Source organism: Centropristis striata, chromosome 13 (genome assembly GCF_030273125.1).
Source record: "Centropristis striata isolate RG_2023a ecotype Rhode Island chromosome 13, C.striata_1.0, whole genome shotgun sequence".
NCBI lineage: Eukaryota > Metazoa > Chordata > Actinopteri > Perciformes > Serranidae > Centropristis > Centropristis striata.
This window is the reverse complement of record NC_081529.1, coordinates 22,038,773-22,060,344: the sequence shown is the minus strand read 5'-3', so window position 1 is coordinate 22,060,344 and position 21,572 is coordinate 22,038,773. Positions and strand designations below refer to the sequence as shown.

The 21,572-nt window shown below is 38.0% G+C and overlaps 2 protein-coding genes across 3 annotated transcripts in view; one reads left to right on the top strand and one right to left on the bottom strand.

The window, feature by feature from the left end:
* The first annotated feature begins 820 nt into the window (after positions 1–820).
* Positions 821–4,668, top strand: LOC131983913 (zinc finger protein 263-like). Its single transcript, XM_059348750.1, has 2 exons — positions 821–1,013; positions 1,656–4,668. The coding sequence occupies exons 1-2, from the start codon at positions 821–823 to the stop codon at positions 2,684–2,686; spliced, it is 1,224 nt and encodes a 407-aa protein (XP_059204733.1). The 3' UTR covers positions 2,687–4,668.
* A 1,620-nt stretch (positions 4,669–6,288) lies between these two features.
* The window catches only part of doc2a (double C2-like domains, alpha), a 65,423-nt gene continuing 50,139 nt past the window's right edge, over positions 6,289–21,572 (bottom strand). For both annotated transcript variants that reach the window (XM_059348045.1, XM_059348046.1), the window contains 4 exons: positions 12,019–12,233; positions 10,565–10,646; positions 9,961–10,057; positions 6,289–8,887 (listed from right to left, as the gene is read on the bottom strand). In XM_059348045.1, coding sequence (XP_059204028.1) covers positions 8,751–8,887; positions 9,961–10,057; positions 10,565–10,646; positions 12,019–12,233 — 531 coding nt within the window. In that variant the 3' untranslated portion in view covers positions 6,289–8,750. The remainder of the gene's footprint in view (positions 8,888–9,960; positions 10,058–10,564; positions 10,647–12,018; positions 12,234–21,572) is intronic.

Here is a 21,572-nt window from a genome sequence, read left to right as displayed (position 1 = left end):
TTTTTATTTACACTTATTCTGAATGAACAACAATCAACAAATATGTTGCCTCTCTAATTAAAAACCTGTTTTTCGGAAATGTACACTTTTATTCTGGAGGAACACAGTACCGTTTCCGTTTTCATTTGTTATTGTCCTGTTCTGGTTCTGTTGACCGAATACTGGACTACTTTGTTTTATTGCTCTAGTTAAAAGCTGTTTTTCTAAATGTATGCTTTTATTCTGAAGGGACACAACCACAGTACTGTTTCGGGTTTCGTTTGTTATTGTCCTGTTCTGTTTCTATCAATTGAATAACTGAATCATTTATTGCAAATGCAATGTTTTAAAAACGTATGCTTTTATTCTGGAGGAACACAGTACCGTTTCCTGTTTCGTTTGTTATCATCCTGTTCTGGTTCTGTTGATTGAATATTCGACTACTTTGTTATATTGCTCTAGTTAAAAAGCTGTTGTAGTTAATGTATGCTTTTATTATGAAGGAACATAGTACCGTTTCTGGCTTAGGTTGTTATTGTCCTGTTCTGGTTCCATTGATCGATTAATCGTGTACTTTGTTTTATTGCTCTGGTCAAAAAGCTGTTTTTTTTTATGCATGCTTTTATTCTGAAGGAAAATGGTACCGTTTCCGGCTTGGTTTGTTATTGTCCTGTTCTGGTTCCATTGATCGAATAGTCGACTACTTTGTTTTATCGCTCTAGTTAAAAAACTTATTTTAAATGCATGCTTTTATTGTGAAGGAACACGGTACCGTTTCCGGTCTGGTTTGTTGTTGTCCCGCTCCGTTTCCGGTGTGGATGCAGCTGTTCGTGGCTCCAGGATGACCAAACTGCAGCTCCTGAACGCCTTCCTGACGGAGCGGCTGACGGTGGTGGTGAAGGAGATCCTGGACGTGGTGGAGGACACGGTGACCGAGTACCGGGAGGAGACCGCCAGGACCAAGCGGGAGAACGAGAGCCTCCGGAGGCAGCTGCGGGACATCCTGCTGCTGGAGGCCGAGACAGAGTGGCTGAGTAAGGGCCGAGCTAGTCTGCTAGCTCCGAGGATGACCGCGTTCCAGACCGCGCTGAAAAACATGCGCAGTTTAAATGTTCAAAGCAGATAATCGTTAAATAGCGACTAAAACTAGACTTGAAGTGTTCTTGTTGTAGCTAAAGAGTCGAGTTTGAATTCGGCACCCATGACAGAAACCAAACGGTCTAATGTTTACGACAAATGTGACTTTTCTAAGCTGTCAGTCCATTACTTCCTCTCTTCCCTCCGAGCATCCTCTGAGGTTCCGGGGACAGACCAGCTGTTGGAAGTGACAAGCGCTGCTCTTTGGATTATCTAATAACATGCCGAATTAACCTTTTACATGTTTTGTTACTGAATTCGTGAAAATTACCGATGTTTATGTGGTTTGTTTGGAGGGAAATTCAAGATTATATTGATTTGTTATATTCCAGCACGGAGTCTGGCATGAGCTTCTCTCCACGCAGGAGATCTTGAGTTTTGGGGCTTCTGTCTAAATAACTTACTTTATTAAACTTTGTTCTCACTCTGAACTGACTGCCAGCTGGTCTGTAATAACTACTGTATGAGTGAATACAATTTTATTTATTCAAAAATGATTGTCTTTTAAATATGCCTCTCTGTATTCTCTGTTGTTCCAGGGTCGACCAGGTCCAGTCTTGGTTTTGCATCTCCTGAGCAGCATTCCCATGATCCAGAACCGAGGCCACGCTCTGAGGAGCCCGACTCCACCCTGAACCAGCCCCCGCAGCCTCCGGCGAACACGTCCAAGCCGACTCATGAGCAGGTCGTTTCTGTGCAGCTGCTGGCGGTCCACAGCGAGACGTCCCCGGTGGCGACCCTCCCGCCGGGGGACATGAAGGCCAGCGAGTCCTGGGAGCCGACGCTGAAGTTGGAGCCTCAGAAGGAGGCGTTTGGGAAAGCTTCTTCAGGTCCTGCTCACTCCTCCCTGAATCCTCCCGCCGCTGCCCCGGCCCCTAAAGTCCATGTTGAAGTCCCGGCGCTCAGAGAGGCGCCCCGGGTCCCGGCGCCACCTCTGATCAAAAGTGAACCTGAGGAGTACAAAGTGAGTGAACCTGAAGGTCACACGGACTCTGTGACGGCGCCGCGGGTCACGCAGGCGCCGCCGGCCGTCAGGAGCAGGTCAGTGGTGGTGCGCGCAGAACGACAAGAAGCTCATCGGAACAAGAAGGCGTGCCAGGAGAAGCTCGATGATGCCGCGGCGGCCGGTTACATCCCCGAGCTGGTCCACCGCTGCCCCCGATGCGGCGAGGCATTCGGCCAGGCCGCCAGCCTCCGCCTGCACCTGGAGCAGAAGAGGAAGACCTACGCCTGCGACTGGTGCTGCAAGTCCTTCGCGCAGTCGGCAGACCTGCGGCGCCACCTGCGCACGCACACGGGCGAGCGGCCGCACCGCTGCACCTTCTGCTCCAAGAGCTTCAGCCAGAGAGGAAACCTGCGGCGCCACCTGCGCATCCACACAGGCGAGCGGCCGTACAGCTGCCCGTACTGCTGCCGCACCTTCAGCGATGGCGATACAATGAAGAAACACAAGCGCACGCACTCCGGAGAGAAACCGTACCGCTGCGTTCAGTGCGCCAAGACCTTCACGAGCGCCAGCGGCCTGCAGATCCACCTGAAAAGGGACATGTGCTTCGTGGCCAATGGCTGATTGGTCCGTTAAGGAGAGCGCCGGATCACACGACAGGAAGTGAGCATCACAGGCCGGCGGTCGAAATACATTAAAAAAATACAATTCGCATTTAGAAATATAGTTTCTGTTTTTACACAACAAACTGTTGCATCTAAACATCAACGTCAGAATTTAAAGTTTACACCTGAAGAAAATACTCTAACAACTAAAAAAGAGTCGGATTTAAAAATAATAATGACAATTAAAATACTCATCACTAGTGAAACATCCTGCAGTCAAAATGTTTAGGGGAAAAAAAATTATCAGCAAAATATATTTTTGATATCAGCAGTAAATATTACAAAAGCTGAAGGCCACAATTAAAATAAAAATACTGAAAATGCTTTAATAACCATGTATGAAGGTAAATGATTAAAAACAACATCACTTTATGAACTGCATCATTAAAAACCCGGAGAAAATGAACTAATCTTATTATCCAATATTTAAGACTATCTCTTCTCATATCAGGATATCGATATTAAATAACAATTAAATTCAGTATATTAAAAATTAAATAATAAATGCAAATAAATACATAAAAAATCATGAAATTACTAGTCGCATTGAAAAACTTACTGTTGATATTAAAAATATATTTTGCTGATACTTTTTGTATATTTTATATGTAGGAATTTTGGTAAATAAATCTTATAATAATAAGATTAAAAACCAAAACAGATGCACATAAATAAAATAATAAACTGACAATAAAACCATCTGTACAATATATGTGTTCTCAAAATGAAAAAAAATTAATTTTTGTGAAAACATTTCATTTACGGCTCCTTTCATAACAGTACATTAATATGTATATTATATATATTATAAATAAATATAATATTAGAGTATAGCTGGTGATCTGGGGAAAATTAGATATCACAATATTTTTGACAAAATATCTCAATAATTGTAAAATTTTATGGTTTCGACTTTCAGAAAATAGAGATTTTTTGATAAGTAATCATCAGTAATTAAGTAATGGCTAAAATATTAAAACAGAACATCACCAATGTCCCGTTTCATTCAATCATATAATTTATAATCTGACCAAGTTTTTAATAAGACAATCTGAGTTTAAAAACTTGCATAAAAATGTTTAATCACATTTGTTTTACCTACAACAAAACATTTTCTGGAACCTTTTAAATTTGAACCTTTTTTTATTTAATTGCATAATAAGTTTTCCCCAAATCTGTTATTTTATTTATTGAGGATATTTTAATACATATTTTTTTATTCACATTAATGAAAAATATAAATACAAATTCAAGTATTTCTGCACTTTTGAGGCTGTTCATGTTTGATTTAATTTACTAATTTTTATTTATCTTAATATTTGTCTCACATTAATCTGTGAATATTCTTCAGAATATTCACAGTGTTCCTGCATTATAACCCTGTTCTGTTAGAAATATGTCAGAGCCATAAATTGTTTTTAAAATTACAATATCTTTTATTGGACAATATATCAGCTAAAAAAAATAGTTATTGTGACAGGCCGACCCATAAACTCAAAAAAGCAGCCAAAATAATTAAAAAAATTTAAATTAAAATGTGAGAACTTTTCCTGGAGAATTTAACATATTAAAACAGTTCCACGTGTTTGATGTGATTCTTTGTTGTGTAAAAAAAAAACCAAACATTTGTCGTGACGCAGAAATCAGATGGTAAACATCCTGCTGAGACTCTAAAGCATTTTGTTTGTTTGATTGTTTGTTTGTTTGTTTGTTTCTCGGCAGCTACTCCGCCGTCATCGTATTTATTTATGTATTTATTCTATTGAGACTTCAGCTGCAGGAGGAAACACAATGATTATTATTTATTGACAGTTTTTTATCTCTCTGATCGTCAGTATTTGATCTTATTTTGTAATAATGTGAAATGTTTTTTTTAGACAAAATAAATGTTCAGTGAAACTGTCGTGCCTCAGAAACGTCTTTTCTCTTTCTCTCATTAAATACTCAGTAAAAATACATAAATATTTGTCTAAAAATGTACCAAAAATAAAAAAAAGTACTCATAATGAAGAAGAATTATTAATATATTAGCATATATTTTGATATAATAATGTGCTGCAGCCGGCCGGAGGTAATGGATTACTTTATATACTGCAGGTAGTTTAATCCATATTAAACCATCATTTATTTATTAATGTATATTCTGTTTGAGTCATTTCAACAAAGAAAAGTCGTCAAAGTGACTAAAGTTCAGATTAACGATAAAACAGGTTATTAAATATGATCCAATATTACAGATTAAAGGACCAAAAGGATCTGGAGTTTTTAATATTTTGAAACTGCACACACTGACTGCTCTGCAAATCATTTTCTGTAATTATAATGATAATATAATGGGATTTTGTTGAATAAATTCACCTGAAAACGTATTTTACTTATTTTAAAGATTTTGAGAATTAAGGTGAAAAATTTTAAGAAACAAAATTCTTGTCATATGTCTAAAAACGACATCAAATAAATACTTCACTTCGATATTTCACTTCAATTTTTCTCTCAAATATGTTTTTACTTTATTCTGAAACTGAGAAAAGTCTGAGAGTTCAGACAAAACAAGAAAAACAATAAACCGAGAAGCTGAACGACTTCCGATACTTTTGGAACTTTAATCTGTAATCAATGGATCTGATTTTAATAAATTAGTTGAAAATATTCAAGTGAAGTCAGAGTCACACTCACAGGTGTTTCCTCTTGTGTCACCTGATTGACAGCTTCTCCATGTGAACTTTATTCACATTAATATCTAAATAAATAAATATAAAACACAGTATTGCATTTCATTATTTTCAGACAATTATTTTATTTATTTGCACTTATTTGTTTTTTATTTTATTTTATGGTTTATTCACATTAATGACAAAATAAATATACATTTCATTTAATTTATTTACTTTTAAGTTGTTCATGTTTGACAATCAGAATTTTTTTAATTTAAATTTTAATACAATTTTATGTTTTATTATTTTTATATTTGATCATTTTTATCATTATTTGCATTTTATAATTGACGTTTGATTTTTTAAAATTTATTTTTCAAATGTAGTCAGATTAGTTCTTAATTGAGCTTTAAATGTAAATAATTTATTATTATTATTATTATTATTAATAATAATAATAATAATAATAATTTACCCAACCGAAAAATTGTTTTATTATCTTTTCATCTCGAATCCAAACATTAGCTCAAAAGTTGCCTTAATCCATTCTGGATATTGTTGCACACAAACACAGAAATGCAGAGATTATTACATAATCTGTAAATATTATGATGGTTAAAAAATATATTTGGATTAGAATTATATGATTTGGCAAAAACCCATTCAATCCCAATTAAAAATCCGTTTTCAGGTGAATTTATTCAACAAAATCCCTGATTTTACTATTATAGTTGCAGTAAATGATATGCAGAGCAGTCAGTGTGTGCAGTGCTGTGTCCAGCCTGCAGGGGGCAGCAGAGCGCCACACAGGAGAACCACACAGAGGAGAACCACAGAGAGCCACAGAGGAGGGCCAGAACCAGAGAGGAGAACCTCGGAGGAGAACCACAGTGGAGAAGAAGCTGAGTTTGTGTTGCATTCCAAATTTATTGTTGCATCGTACATAAAACAGCTGATAGAAATGTAAGAACACCTGTACAGCACGAGATCAGTGTAAACAACAGTATAGAAAGCCACGTTCGTACATTCAGTCGTGCAGAAAAGAAGAAAGAACACCGTAAACTGAAGAATCTGAGGCGTACCTGAATGTCTCATCATGTCTCAACACTTTATAGAAAACAGGCAGGGGGAGTATAGAGATAGAAACAAGTAGATCAACATATTGCATCATGCAACACCAAGGAAGAACCATATCATCATCATTATCATCAGGATGCAGTTTGTTTTTTCACAGTCTCGTCGAGGAGTGCAATAGAAACGGTGCGTTCGAGAGCGGAGAGATGGCAAGAACATTTTATTCGGGTTTGAGCGATATGTAACGAGAAGCTGCTAATTTTATTATTTTATTCATCTTTTCATGTTGCTGACGCATCTATGACCCGATCTATACCGTACAAACCCAATTTATTCTACTTCCTGTCAGAAGTACATTGAAGAGAGTCAAGGCAGTCTCTGGGGTTTAAATAAAGTAACGTTAAAGTTGGTTTTACCTGTTATGAAATAAATGATTAATGTCTGTCACTGCCCGATTCATACCGGAAACCCGATTTGTGCGTCTTGCTGTCAGAGGTGCTTTGAAGACGTTTACGTCAGTCTTTTGGATTTGAATAAAATTATGTTATCGTTGATTTTAATAGTCATGAAATAGATTATTTAAAATTGTACCCGACGGTAAACCTGATCTATGCCATGAACCTGATTTATTCTATGTTGTTTCCTTGTTTGTTATTTGAGGCCTCTTCTTCGTGCTGTCCTCTCCTTAATAGTTTCAGGGTGTGACACCAACCTGACATTTAGATTTTGTATAGATTTTTGTTGTCAGTGTCACTACCTGATCTATACCGGAAACCTGATTTATTCTACTTCCTGTCAAAGGTACAGTGAAGATATTCACGGCAGTCTCTGGGGTTTAAATAAAATAAGGTTATTGTTGGTTTTAACAGTTATGAAATAGACTATTGAAATGTTTACCCGATGGTAAACCTGATCCATAACGAAAGCCTGATTTATTCTATGTCCTGTCAGAGGCGCTTTGAAAAGATTCACGGCAGTCTCAGGGATTTGAATAAAATTATGCTAAAGTTGGTTTTATGTGTTATGAAATAGAAGATTAGTGCCTGTCACTCCCCGATCTATGCTGGAAACCTGATTTATTCTACAACCTGTCCTCGTATATTATTTGAGGTCTCTTCTTTGTGTCATCCTCTTCTTAATAGTTTCAGGGTGTCACACCAACCTGACATTTCATTTTTTTAATAGATTTGTGGTCGTCAGTGTCACGACCTGATCTATACCAGAAACCCGATTTATTTTACTTCCTGTCAGAAGTACGTTGAAGAGATTTACACCAGTGGCAGTCTCTGGGGTTCAAATAAAATTACGGTGAAGTTGGTTTTACTTGCTATGAAATAGATGATTAATGTCTGTCACTGCCCGATTTACACCTGAAACCCAATTTGTGCTTCTTGTTGTCAGAGGTGATTTGAAGCAATTTCAAGTCAGTTTCTGGTGTTTAAATAAAATACTGTTATCGTTGATTTTAACAGTCATGAAACAGAATATTAAGTGTTTTTCACTACCCGATCTATACCGGAAACCCGATTTATTCTACTTCCTGTTATTTGAGGCCTCTTCTATATGTCGTCCTGTCGTTAATAGTTTCAGGGTTTGACAACAACCTGACATTTAGATTTTGTTTAGATTTTTGGTCGTCAGTGTCACTACCCGATCTTTACCAGAAACCTGATTTGTTCTACTTCCGTCAGAGGTACAGTGAAGAGATTCACGGCAGTCTCTGGGGTTCAAATAAAACCCTACATTTTACAACCTGTTACTTATGAAACACATGATTTAAATTTTTACTGATTTTTGGTAAAAAAATCGGTAAAACCGATTTTTCTCTACGTCCTGCCATCAGTCTCATCTTTGATCTTTACCGGAGGGATCTGTACCTGTCAGAGGTAAGTTAAAGAGATTTACAGCCGCCAATAAAATAAGGTTATCGTTGGTTTCAATCGATATGAAACAGAAGATTTAAATGCTAAATACACATTTTTTTGCTCTTGTAAAGAAAGTCTGAAATATGGAGCTAATAACACAAATGTCTCTCTTTTGGGAACTAATTTTTCTTCAATAAAGAAAACATGCAAATTAGTTTAAGGTGTGACGCTGCGATGAGTCCTCGTCAGAATCGCTCTTACCCTGTAAGTGTGTGTGTGTGTGTGTGTGATCAGTAATGAAGGCACACCGCGTGCTGCTGCTGCTCCTCCGGCTCTCCACCGTCATTATAATACATGTTTCCTGTGAGTTACTGCTGGAGTTCGTCCCACTGACGAGGATCTCTGTGACCTCTGACCTCAGGCCTTGGCCCTAGTCGTGGCTGAAGGTTTGCGGCAGCTCGTTGGTGAGGATGTGCCACCGCTCCACTCGGCTGCCTTTGTTCTTCAGACAGTCCATCCAGTGACGCAGGCCGTCGCCCTGCGAGTGGCAGCTGAGACATACGCCGCCTGCAGGAGAGAGATTTATATTTATATTGTTTGTAATAAGATTTTAATACTGTCTGAGGATATTTTAAAACGTATTGAGGATATTTCAATATTTTTATTGATATTAGTAAGGGTTGGTGAGGGGTAGTGAGGGTCGGTGAGGGGTAGTGAGGGTCGGTGTGGGGCAGTAAGGGTTGGTGAGGGTTGTTGAGGGTCGGTGAGGGGCAGTGAGGGGTGGTGAGGGGCAGCAAGGGTCAGTGAGGGGTGGTGAGGGGTAGTGAGGGTCGGTGAGGGGCAGTGAGGGGTAGTGAGGGTCGGTGAGGGGTAGTGAGGGTTGGTGAGGGGTAGTGAGGGTCGGTGAGGGGCAGTGAGGGGTAGTGAGGGTCGGTGAGGGGTAGTGAGGGTCGGTGAGGGGTAGTGAGGGTCGGTGAGGGGCAGTGAGGGTCGGTGAGGGGTAGTGAGGGTTGGTGAGGGGTAGTGAGGGTCGGTGAGGGGCAGTGAGGGGTAGTGAGGGGTAGTGAGGGTTGGTGAGGGGCAGTGAGGGGTAGTGAGGGTCGGTGAGGGGTAGTGAGGGTCGGTGAGGGGCAGTGAGGGTTGGTGAGGGGTAGTGAGGGTCGGTGTGAGGCAGTGAGGGGTAGTGAGGGTTGGTGAGGGGTAGTGAGTGTTGGTGAGGGGTAGTGAGGGTCGGTGAGGGGTAGTGAGGGTTGGTGAGGGGTAGTGAGGGTCGGTGTGGGGCAGTGAGGGGTAGTGAGGGTTGGTGAGGGGTAGTGAGGGTTGGTGAGGGGTAGTGAGGGTTGGTGAGGGGTAGTGAGGGTCGGTGAGGGGCAGTGAGGGGTAGTGAGGGTTGGTGAGGGGTAGTGAGGGTCGGTGAGGGGCAGTGAGGGTTGGTGAGGGGTAGTGAGGGGTAGTGAGGGTTGGTGAGGGGTAGTGAGGGTCGGTGAGGGGCAGTGAGGGTTGGTGAGGGGTAGTGAGGGTCGGTGAGGGGCAGTGAGGGTTGGTGAGGGGTAGTGAGGGTTGGTGAGGGGTAGTGAGGGGTAGTGAGGGTTGGTGAGGGGTAGTGAGGGTTGGTGGGGGTCAACGGCAGAGCGTCCCACCGATGAAGTCGTTGGAGCGTCCCAGGTCATAGTCCCACACCGTCACCTCCAGAGTTTTGTTGCTGAGCTCCGATAGAGAAATCTCATAGAAGAACTCCTGCAGAGATCCAGAGGGAACAGAGTGGAAGGTCACACAGGTGAAGCTCTGATCTATAGCTATATCTATATCTATATTTATATCTATATCTATATTTATATGTCTCCCTCTGAGAGATTCATTGTGTCAAAAAACATCTAGGATCAGATTTTGCTTTAAAGCGAAAATAGAAAGAAGCTTCAGTAAAATAACAATAAATTGTAACAAAGCAACATAAACCAGAAAAAAAAATAAAAAAAAATATGAACAATTTAAACCGGGAGAAATATATATATAAAAATGAACTGTATATAAAGACATGCACAGAGAAATACTGCACATTTAAGTTAAAATTAAAAATGAGAAATAAAAGTCTCTGGGATTTAAATTAAATAATAGTTTTACAAAATTTAATTTAAATTAAGAAAAAACCTGTAATAACAAAATCCTCTGAAGGAATATTTCTCTGACTCTGACTGAATCTTTCCGTCTGATTTAAATGAAATAAATAATAATTTGTATTCTCACCTCGTTGAATTCAGGGTTCAGCGTCTTCTTCATCACGGCTGTTTTGTGTTTGGATTTCTTCTGTATATCTGGCTTCAGATATCTGACATCAAGCAAACAAACAAACAAAACAACTGAGACCAGCAGTGACAGTCACACTGCACACAAATACATTTACTCTTTATTTACTTCTTTTTTCTACAGGTGCAAAGGGCATCCAAATATAAATTACTGCTCATACTTTATGACAAATATTACCCATGAATTAAAAGTTGAAATCTGTAAATGTAGGCTATATACATATATATATATATATATATGTATATACACACACAAACAGTATTATGTAATTGTATTTACGTATTTAAAATGTAAAATTAGGGACATTTTTTCTTCTTTTACAGTAAAACTTTAAATTTATTGTCAAAAAAAAGTTTTTGTACCATATTTTTTAGTATATAGTACATAGCATATATATATATATATATATATATATATATATATATATATAATTTATATATTTGATTATATTATACTTTAGATATTATTTGTATTTTCCTAATTTATTAAACCTTCTATTTTTACTTATTATTATTATATTATTATTTTTTTTTTTACTATATATTCTTTCTTAATTATTATAAATTTATCTATTATATTGAACCTTTTTTTATTTTCCAATTTGTTTTCAAACGTTTTATACAGAATATCAATGTTCTGTCTGCTGAGAGTTTCATTAGAAAGTTAATGAGAGGAAACGAGATGACTTTAATTAAAGTGTGTGTGTGTGTATGTGTGTGTGTGTGTGTGTGTGTGTGTGTGTGTGTGTGTGTGTGTGTGTGTGTGTGTGTGTGTGTGAGCGCTTGCAGCAAACCTCTGATGAAATCATCGTTAATGAAACACTAATAAATAATAAATCAAACTGAGTCACTTTTACAGTGTTTTACACACACACACACACACACACAAAACAACTTTTTTTTTACTGAATCAACCTTTAGTAAAGGAATCAGCAACAATTCTCATTTTTTATTCATTTTTTAATAAAAAATATTTAAAATGAAACTTTACTGTACTTTTGGTTGTTTATATATATATAAATATTGTATAGTTAATATTAAATAATGAATAAATAAGGTATAAACTGTACTTTTGGATTTTGGGTTCTTAGCATAAAAAATATAATAATAAATAACAATATTAATATAATATTTACTAAAAATCCTTCTTTGGTCTATAATTTTTTTTTAAAGATTTTTTGTCATTATATTATTTATTTGTTTAATTTAAAGCCTTTGATCAGTTTGTCTTTATTATTAAAGATTTTTAGGTGCTAAAGTTTTTATTTATTTATAATCAATTTTAATCTTTTTTTCTTTTTGTTCTTCAGATTTTAACATCAGTGTCGTTCAAATTAATGAGAAGAAAGAAACGTTTCTGTTGGTCTGAGTGTCTCTGAGATGAACTGGTCTCACATCTTGACGTAGGGGTCGGAGAAGCCGTTGACGTCCATGGCGGCGAGGTGAGCGCAGCGCTTCACGCCCACACAGAGCCCGCCGCCGCGCCGGCCTTCGCTGCCAACACCGCCAGCATCCACGTCTCCGCCATCGGCGTTCAGCGGAGGCAGGAACTGCAGCGACAGCAGGAGGCGACCTCTCTCCTCGAGGCTGTGCAACTGCTCGTTCTCCCACTGAGGACAGGCAGAGTAATCAGATTACTTTGTGTGTCAAGTTTTATATGGAATAAAAAGTCTTTACATATTAAGATATGAAAACTTTCTCAGTTTCAGCATTATATATCTTGTCTTTCTACTATAGTTGTTGCAAAATTTAACAATTTTTAAAGAAACAAGAACTCTAAAATCCCTCAAGACACAACAGACCGTCATTTTTGGGTTGATACCATTCACTCACACAATTTGACCATTTTTGAGCCCTGGAGAAAACATTAATATGTATGTATGTAAATAATATATTAAATAAAAGATAATCCATGGATGAAAAAGTAAATAGACAAAGAAAAAACAACCTTAAAAGAAAGTGAAATAAAATGTTTTAAAGCTATACATAAAAAAGAGCAAAAAAATAAAAGAAAATAATAGTATTAATAAAAATAAAGAAATTAATAGTTAAAACATAATAAATCAATAAAACACAATATACAATAAAAGATAAAAGGTAGACTAAAATGGATACAAAAATAATAGACTAAATATTTTTAAAAGCTAAACATAAGGCCAATGTCACTGGTTTAAAAGGTTTATATGACATTAATAATTGGAAAAATGTAAATAAATAAAATTATAATATTAATGATAATTATATATATATATAAATATTTAATATATATATATACAATACAAAATAAATATAAAATAAAGTATATTAAAAAGGTTGAGTATAAACTAGATAATTTAGATAAAACAAAAATAAATAATAATCTATAATAATATAATAATAATAATAATAATACACACTGGGTGTATTGTGTTGAGAGTAAAGAGCTGCCGTTGACAGGTGATGATGAGGTTTTATCTCTGCTCAGCAGTTTGTGGGCGTTTAGCCTTTCTACTGCAGCTTTAATCCCATTCTCCACTTTAATTTCATCCCAGAAACATTCCCACAAAGAGGCGACCATGTGACCCTCCCACTGAAGGCTTCATTAAAACGCATCCCGCCGCTTGCCGGCGCTCTGATCTTGGTAGTCGTGACCCAGCAGAGGGCGAGAAGATCGATGGTTTAATCCTCGCCGCCCCCGCTGAGAGACTTCCTTTCTCCCTTAGACTCATTACAGACGACTCCTTCACCACTGATCAGGAGGAAACGGCTGAAAAGTTTCATATTAAAATGCTTCCCACAAATTCAGCCTCCTAATAATCAACCTGCACAGAGCGAAGGAGGGAAAAAAGGTCAGAAAGTGAGCAGATCGATGGCGTTTAGCCAGAGTCAGCAGCACAGCGGGGCGGTCTGAACATGAACCTGCGAGCGCTGATCGGACTGAATGGAAGTCAACGTTCTGCAGGTTCACGGTCACCGTTTTTCATTTCAGAACGTTCTTTCGGTTTGAGGTTTTCCAGGAGCTGATAAAAACGACTGTCCTCTGCTTAAAGTCGTTTCTGTACAAGAAGTTGAATACGACTCATGTGAGACAGTCCTCCCCACTCTCTGTAGTAATTATTATTATTATTATTATTATTATTATTAATATTATTATTTTCATTATTATTATCATTATTATTATTTTCATTATTATTATTATTATTATTACAAACACAGGACTTTCACCCAGGAGACGTAAAGATAATTAAAAAGAGTTATAATGACCAAAAAAGGACAAAAAAATATTTTTAAAAATACGTAAAATTACAAAGAAAAGATATAAAATGAGAACAGAACAAAAACCCCCACAAAATGACCAAAAATATATAAAATTACATGAAAGAAAAAAAATGACCAAAAAAGATGTGAAATAAACAAGAAAAACACAAGAAGACAAAAAAGACTGAAATTATCAAAAAAGATACATAATTATGTATGTAAAAAATTACCAAAGAGACACAAAATTACTAAAATGATGTTAAAAGATTGCCCAAAAAAGACTTAAAATAACAAAATCAAGACACAAAATGAAGGGAAAAAGTCATAAAAGAGCATTAAAAAGAGGTAAAATGACCAAAAAAGACACAATGACCAAAAAAGACAAAATAATTTTAAAAAAGACGTATAATTACAAAGAAAAGATATAAAATGAGAACAGAACAAAAAAAACACAAAATTACAAAAACTATATAAAATTACATGAAAGAAAAAAATCCGAAGAGACACAAATTACCAAAATTATGTTATAAGATTACCCAAAAAAGACTTAAAATTACAAAATAAAGACACAAAAAGAAGGAAAAAAGTCATAAATGAGCAACACATTATGTAAACTGTTCCCCAGCAGAGCAGTGTTGGTGTCCATGTGAAACCAAAGTGCAGCATGTGATTCAAACATCTCTTAACTTCCTGCATCAGGTTTTTACTGAACTATGTCACTTCCAGCAGTCACGTTGTCCTCCTAACTTCCAGCATTTACATAATTCATTTTCTCTTTAAACTGTCTTTTAGAGCCTAACCAGGAACTGTTTGGCCCTAACCATAGAGAAGTGCTGACAGAGCACAAATTCAACCAAACTGAAGCTTTTTATTCCAGCAGCGAACCTTACCATGTCTTGAGACTCTCATAGGAGTCTATGGGAGCTGTGGTAGAGATTCTCATACAGGTGGTTTTGCAGACAGACAAGCTGTTTTGTTGTTTAGGTTTGAGATCTTGTTTGTCTCAGGAAGTGGTTAAAATAACGGCCCACGGTTCCTCCAGATATGTTAATAAAAGGGGTTCTATGGGTCCCAAAGAGTCTTACAGACATGCCCACTTTATGCTGATTACATGCAGTTTGGGCAGAAACCTGCAGTTTCTAATGCAAATGTGATATTTTCGCCCAAATTTGCCTATTATATGTGAATCTTTTTTGCATCCTAGGGTCCCTAAACAGTCTGTGAGCTGCATAAATCGGGTCTGGCTGGAAAGCTGAGACTCTTGTGGATTCAATGAGCCCAATGTTCTTCATGTGTGATGATGTTAGTGAGTGAAACTTGAGCTCAGTGTATAAATGAGCTGCTGTGACCTCTAGGATAATCACAGCCTCATGAAACTTTACAACCACAAACTAGAGAACTAGAGCATTCAGAGGATGGATGGCTGACACACTAGATTCACAATAAGCAGCAACACAACACAAGTGCTGACATACAATCGCACAAAATACACAAATCTATTAAATGTCAAAGGTTTTTGTTACATCCCTCATATCAGTGGATCGATAGTGAATATTGACGGAGCTGTCCTTTAATCCACAGCCACAAACAAAGGATCTGTCGATCAGACTGAGCTGCTGTTTGTGTTCGCTGCTCTCAGATCAGCCGGTAAAGCTCCTGTTTGTGAAAAAACAAGGTCAATTGGCTGCAAACACCGACAATAAAACACCTCGGTCCTTGTTAAAACACCTGTTCGGCTGCTGAGGGGAAGTCAGGCAACTAATGAGCTCACACAGAGTTTAAAAACACGCCAACAGGAAGTTTATCTCTGCCAGCGTCACACTTCTGCACACAGGAATCTAAACAAACCTCTGAAAGTGACTAATTGGACCCTGAAGTTTTATTCTCTACAAACAAGTGGCCGACACCAGGGAGGGCACGCCGCAGGTGACGTATGCCGCAGGTGATGGAAGCACCTGGTGCGCAGCTGGAGCATAATTCTTTGGTTCCAAAAAAAAGTCAGAAACAGACGAAAAACTGAAAATTGAATTTTAGGTTTTACCTGCAAACACAACTCAAAAACCAAAACCCACTGGGTCTCAGAAAAAAAGCCTGTGAAGTTTTTATTTTCCTGAAAAATTGTTATTTGATGCCATAAAACGAAGGTGTGACATCATGATTGACAGCTGTGATTGACTCTTGATTGGTTGGACGTGTTGGGCTCCACCAGGTGGTCACTACTGCTCCAAATACGCAAGATTATAACAATAAATAATAATAAACTTCATGTACATAGAAGTTTTCTTAACAATGTTAGAAAGTGTTTTAGAAAATAAGACAAAATCAAACTTATAATAAAATCAGAATAAGCGCTGTGCAATTTAAAAATTTAATTTAAATAAAGCGAACGGCATCAGGAGACCTTGTCGAACTAGGGGACCAAACAGAAATGGGAGCTATCTCAGAACCCAAAAACCAGACTGGAAACTGTTAAAACCATGGCAGGACATGTTGGCTTCACCTTTGTACAGTGGGAGGAAATAGAGCCGTGATAGATCATCTGTTTGTTTTAGAGAGAGGTCAGAACACCCCCGGGATGAAGAAGCAGCATTCTGAGTGAATTATTCATAAGTCACAGAAACAATCGACATTCAAACACACATTCAGTCCTGACAACTGTGTTACTATGATGCTGCAGTCTGGGAACACTGACAGAAACAAGTCAGTCGGACTAAAAATGAAGTCGTAATTAACCAAAATAAACTGTGACAGCTTTGATAGGGAAGTTAGAAAGTGCCTGAGGACGATGTCACTGTGAGACAGAGTGACTCACTGAGACATTCAGATACTTTCTGACCTGCGGTTCAGGCGCTCCCAGAGGTCTTTAAGAGGTCCTGGAGCCGTCCAGAAAATGAGAAGTACGACAGTTTAATTTACTGGAAACGATCCTAGTTGGAGGGCGTATGAGGACTAATTCAGATAATAGCTATCACTGCACTCTGCTGCTGTTATCTGCCCACATGGAGAGGAGGAAGTCTCAGTCGCTCATCACTACAGCAGAGACTGAAGAGTCCGGTTTGATCCAGTTCATCTAAATATGGATCACGTTTCCCTCAAGATAACTGAGAGCTCCTCTCTTCCTTCTTTCTGCCTGGGAGATGTTCAGATGGAAATCAGTCTCAGTACCAGTTCACATTAAATCAATCTGTGCCTTGTTTTGTTGCTCCTTTAGATCAGGACTAAAAACACTATTGTTAACTGCAGCGTACTCTTAACTTTAACACTTATCTGCTGTACTCTACTGCCCTTACTTTTTAACTATGCAATGTTTGACTTGTGCTTTTTATCATTTTATCTCTTTTCTTATCCTGCTGTATCTTATTTTATCTTATTTATATTTTTATTTCTATTTCCCTGTTTTAATTGACTTGTTTTTACTGTTTTCAATTGTGTCCTACTGTTTTAATGTGTATGTAAAGCACTTTGAATTACCTTGTGTTGAATTGTGCTATACAAATAAACTTGCCTTGCCTTGTCTTGCCTTTTTGCAGTTACCTTAGCCGAATAATTGGAAAGAATACAGAATGTGGAATAATGTTTCTGAAATTGAGTTTGGACTTATTTTTACAACTGAAATGATTTTTGTTAATGCAGACAGAGAAAAAGTGCAGGAAAAAAGCAGTGTTGGTAACTGAAACTAAATCTTAGGTTCCGTTCTCAGTTCAAATACCTAACCTTCCCACACTTTTGAGGTACTTGTACTTGTGTATTTCCATTTTATGTAACCTTATACTTCTACTCCACTTAACTTACATTAAGTTATTTGTAGAGCATAAGTTATTTTTCAGGTTTTAATCAGATTTAACATAAAAAACATGATTCATTTAAAGTGATTGGACTTTTTGTGAGCCCTGTCTTGAGGAAATTAAAACACTGTTTACATAAATGCATCAATACAAATAATCTAATAATATCAGAATCAGAAGCCTTTATTGTCATTGCCCAGAGTAATAAGTACTAGTACAACGAGATTTGCCATCAACCCGTCCGAAACGCATAAAACACACACATATACAAGAATATATAACGAGTACTTTTGTAGCTTTCAGTACATTTTGATGCTGATACGTTTGTACTTTTACTGTAGTGGAGTAATTTTTACAGTGGGGTATTAGTACTTTTACTGAAGTAAAGTAATCTGATTACTATTCCCACCACTGCTGAGTAGTCATCCCTCCATTGTGAAACAATTATTTTATTCTGTTTACTTACAGGAGTTTTACTGGATGGAAATTGTACAGCAGACATCAGAGAAACAATGGAGCAATTTGTTCCCTGAGTCGCCCTGGACCAAACAAACTATACATCTAAAAACTGTTCTTTTCTTGGGGATTGGGAGTAGCCATCTGTCGAGTTCTTGCAGATGATTGTGAGATGGTTTGACAGGATGACTGACCTCCGAACTTCAATAAAACTGTCAAACTGTTCAAACATGAATCAGGATTCTGTTACTGCATTTCTCTACTCAAATGTTTTCAGGAACACAATTTAGTGAAGTCTCTTATGTTAATATATTGAATTTCTTTCACAATTTTCTCATTATTTAGGACTTTTTTGTGTGGAAATCAAAGTGTTCAGAGTTTTGTTTCCATTTTAAAATCTTACTCAGGTGTTATTATTGCAAACTGGACCTTAATTACATTTCGTCTACTGTAACTTTTTTTTTGCAACATGCAAAAAAGCCTAAAGCTTAAAACTTATAATTACATCTAATTTGCAAGCCTTGCTGTAATTTGCCATTGTGTGCATAAATGTGATCAAAGAGGATTCTCTCTGGGCTCTATCTATACGTGGTGCATTCACAGCGTCCACCACAGTATCTCAGGACCAAGACTGTACTCCCTGTTACACCAGTCTGAACCAGCAGAGTGTGCTCGTTGTGAACTCTGTGCGTCCTGTAATAGCAGAAACGTACTGCACCACTGGCTTTAGACCAGGTTTTTTTGGTGTAAAAATTTCCTGCTGCCTCCAGATGTCATAGCTGCAACAATGCAGTAAGGACATTTTCTACTTAAAAAATGACTACCAAGTCAATTCGTCCATCTATCAATCTGTCTTTCCATCTATCCGTCTCTGTCTCACCGCTGACTTTAGACCGGGTTTTTGTTGGTGTAAACGCTTTCTGCTGCCTCAAGATATCAAAACGGCAACAATGCAGCTGACCACAGCTCATTTTAAGATCAATGTGGCATGAATCATCTAACTGTAATTTGAGAAAGTTCCTCATGTATTTCCTGCTTGGGGGTCAGGCTTTGTTCCTCTAATTGGTTGTGGAAATAAAGAATGAACTGAGAGGTTTCAGACAAAGACGCATTGGCGAATTAATCTGGCAATGCCAGGCTAGAGATGCTTTACGCTGTTACAGATGAAAACTTTAATTAAAACCAACAAGTTAAGTCAAGATGTAAATCAGTGCATTCTTGAACCTTTTTTTCGTCCAGGCCAGCTATTCCTATGCGATCTTTCTATCTTTCATGCTAAACTAACTACATCCAGCTCTGAAACTGATTCACATCTGAACATCACAAGAAAACAACTTTCCTTAAAGTGAAGTTAAAGACTTTTCCGTCCTTAGAGAGTTGAAGCGGATAAAAATCACTGGACAGGAAAACAAATGGGGACCTGGAGGAAACACTTAATATTCAGATTTCATGTGATTAAACGTCTTTGATCCACACGCTCGCGTATACAAAACAGCCTCCAGCCTTCAATTACAGAGCATCATTTAACATGAAACACATCAAGCAGCCCGCATCCGGCCACATGAATATTTTATAACTCAATTTACCTGCGACACTGAGACCTTTTCAACATCCACAGCTGGAGGAATTCAGTCACACGACAACTTACTGAGGCTGCATTTCTTCCTCCGACAAAATGAAATGCCTTTTTCTATTATTTGAGCCCTGAAGTCAGTCAGTTTCCACCTAATCCCTCCTAAACCGTCTTCACAGCTCCTGAAATGGGAAAATAAGCCAACTGTGGGACACTTCAAGGACCTGAGATCCCCCAGGCTGGTGTGTAAGGGTGCTGGACTGAGATGTGTTCAGCACCTTGAAGTCTTCCAGGGGGGAAATTTCACCGACTGTACTTTCACAGTTTTCCTCACAAATACGAGGAGCAAAAAACTATCTTTATTTCTGTCTCAAATGTTTCCTTGTGTTATTTTGACAGATGGGAGAGAACAGCTGCGGTATGAAGCTGTGGTTGATGTTTGTTTTCATTTGGATAATTTCATGAAAATATACAAAGAAACTGTCAACAAACAGAATAATGAGACGATATGCACATAGTTTCTGGACATTCTGTGTCTTTTTTTAAGCAACATTCAGCATATAAAGTGATGTTGTTTGGAAACTACAACAAAAATTCGGTATTTTTGTTAATCTTAAAGATGACGAGAAGCTGTCCAATTCAAAATGTACAGCATATTGGTGGCAAAACATGTGTGCACGTTAAGTTTTCTTAAACTACAGAGTCAACATGATATTAAGACTTTTTCTTAACTTTTGAAAGCTGAACATCTCGGCTGTAGCTGCTCGGCTCGAATCAATGAATCACTGTTAGGCCTCATCAGAAGCCAATGCTGAATGTCTTAAACTATGTATAGAAGTCTATGAGAGAATGTGACTACTACTCCTTTGATTTCTGACCTCAGCAAACATTCTCATAACAAGTTTATGGTCTCAATCGTTAGTTTCAAGTCTTCTTCAACACAGCATGGTGTTTATTTAGTAAATTATGGTCCCAGTAAGAGTCAAACATAGCAGGAAGCAGGGGACGGGTTTCGGGCGGGGCTACAGCATGATTGACAGGTTGTTACAACTAACCAAGCTAGCAAGTGCAAGCATCAGCTCTGGTTTCAAAAAGCCAACATGGAGAAGGCCAAAATGCCAAACTCAAGGCTACAAAATGAACAGGAGAGAAACCCACAAGGGAGCAAGGCGCAGTAATGTGCTGCCCACTGCTCCTTGCATGGTGTGTTCACTTGTGTGTAAAAAAAGCATGCAGAGGTTGAATTTCCCCATTGTTGGATTAATAAAAAGTCATTAATTATTAATAAATCATGCTGGACTTTGTGCTGCTGTAAGTCAGGAGGAAGATATTTGAAAGGTAGGAGCAGAATATTTTACCTGCACTTCTTATAAATTGCAATAATCTTATGTTTGCACCATCGTGCAGGCTGCCAGTGTTGTATCAGTGTTGTATCAGTGTTTTATCAGTGTTGTCCTCAGTCTGTATTTTCTCTTTTCTTCCTTATTTCGCTGTGTGCGGGATGTTTATTGGCATCAACAAAGAGCCTTGGGCCGACACAGGTGTGTAACCTGCAGCTAATAGCAGCAGGCAGGGTGTCCAGCCGGCTCCCAAGAGCTCAGAACCTGCAGCTTTGTTACATCTCTCTGTGATATCGACGTGTGAGCATCTGCTCACACGGCAGCAGTGTTTCAAACACTGCTGTCGTGTTTATGTACTTCACTGTTTCCTCTGCTCCTCACCTCTCCTTCCTCCGTGTCTCGTGTTTAATAGGTTGAAGGTCGGATTCACACAAAATCTGCGGCAGCGTCCTGCAGGGTTCAGGTGTGTGTGTGTGTTCATTTGTGCTTTACATTGTGAGAATCAGAAAACAAGGTTTAATTCCTGTTTTGCAGCTTTGTTTTTGCACCGCTCCCTCT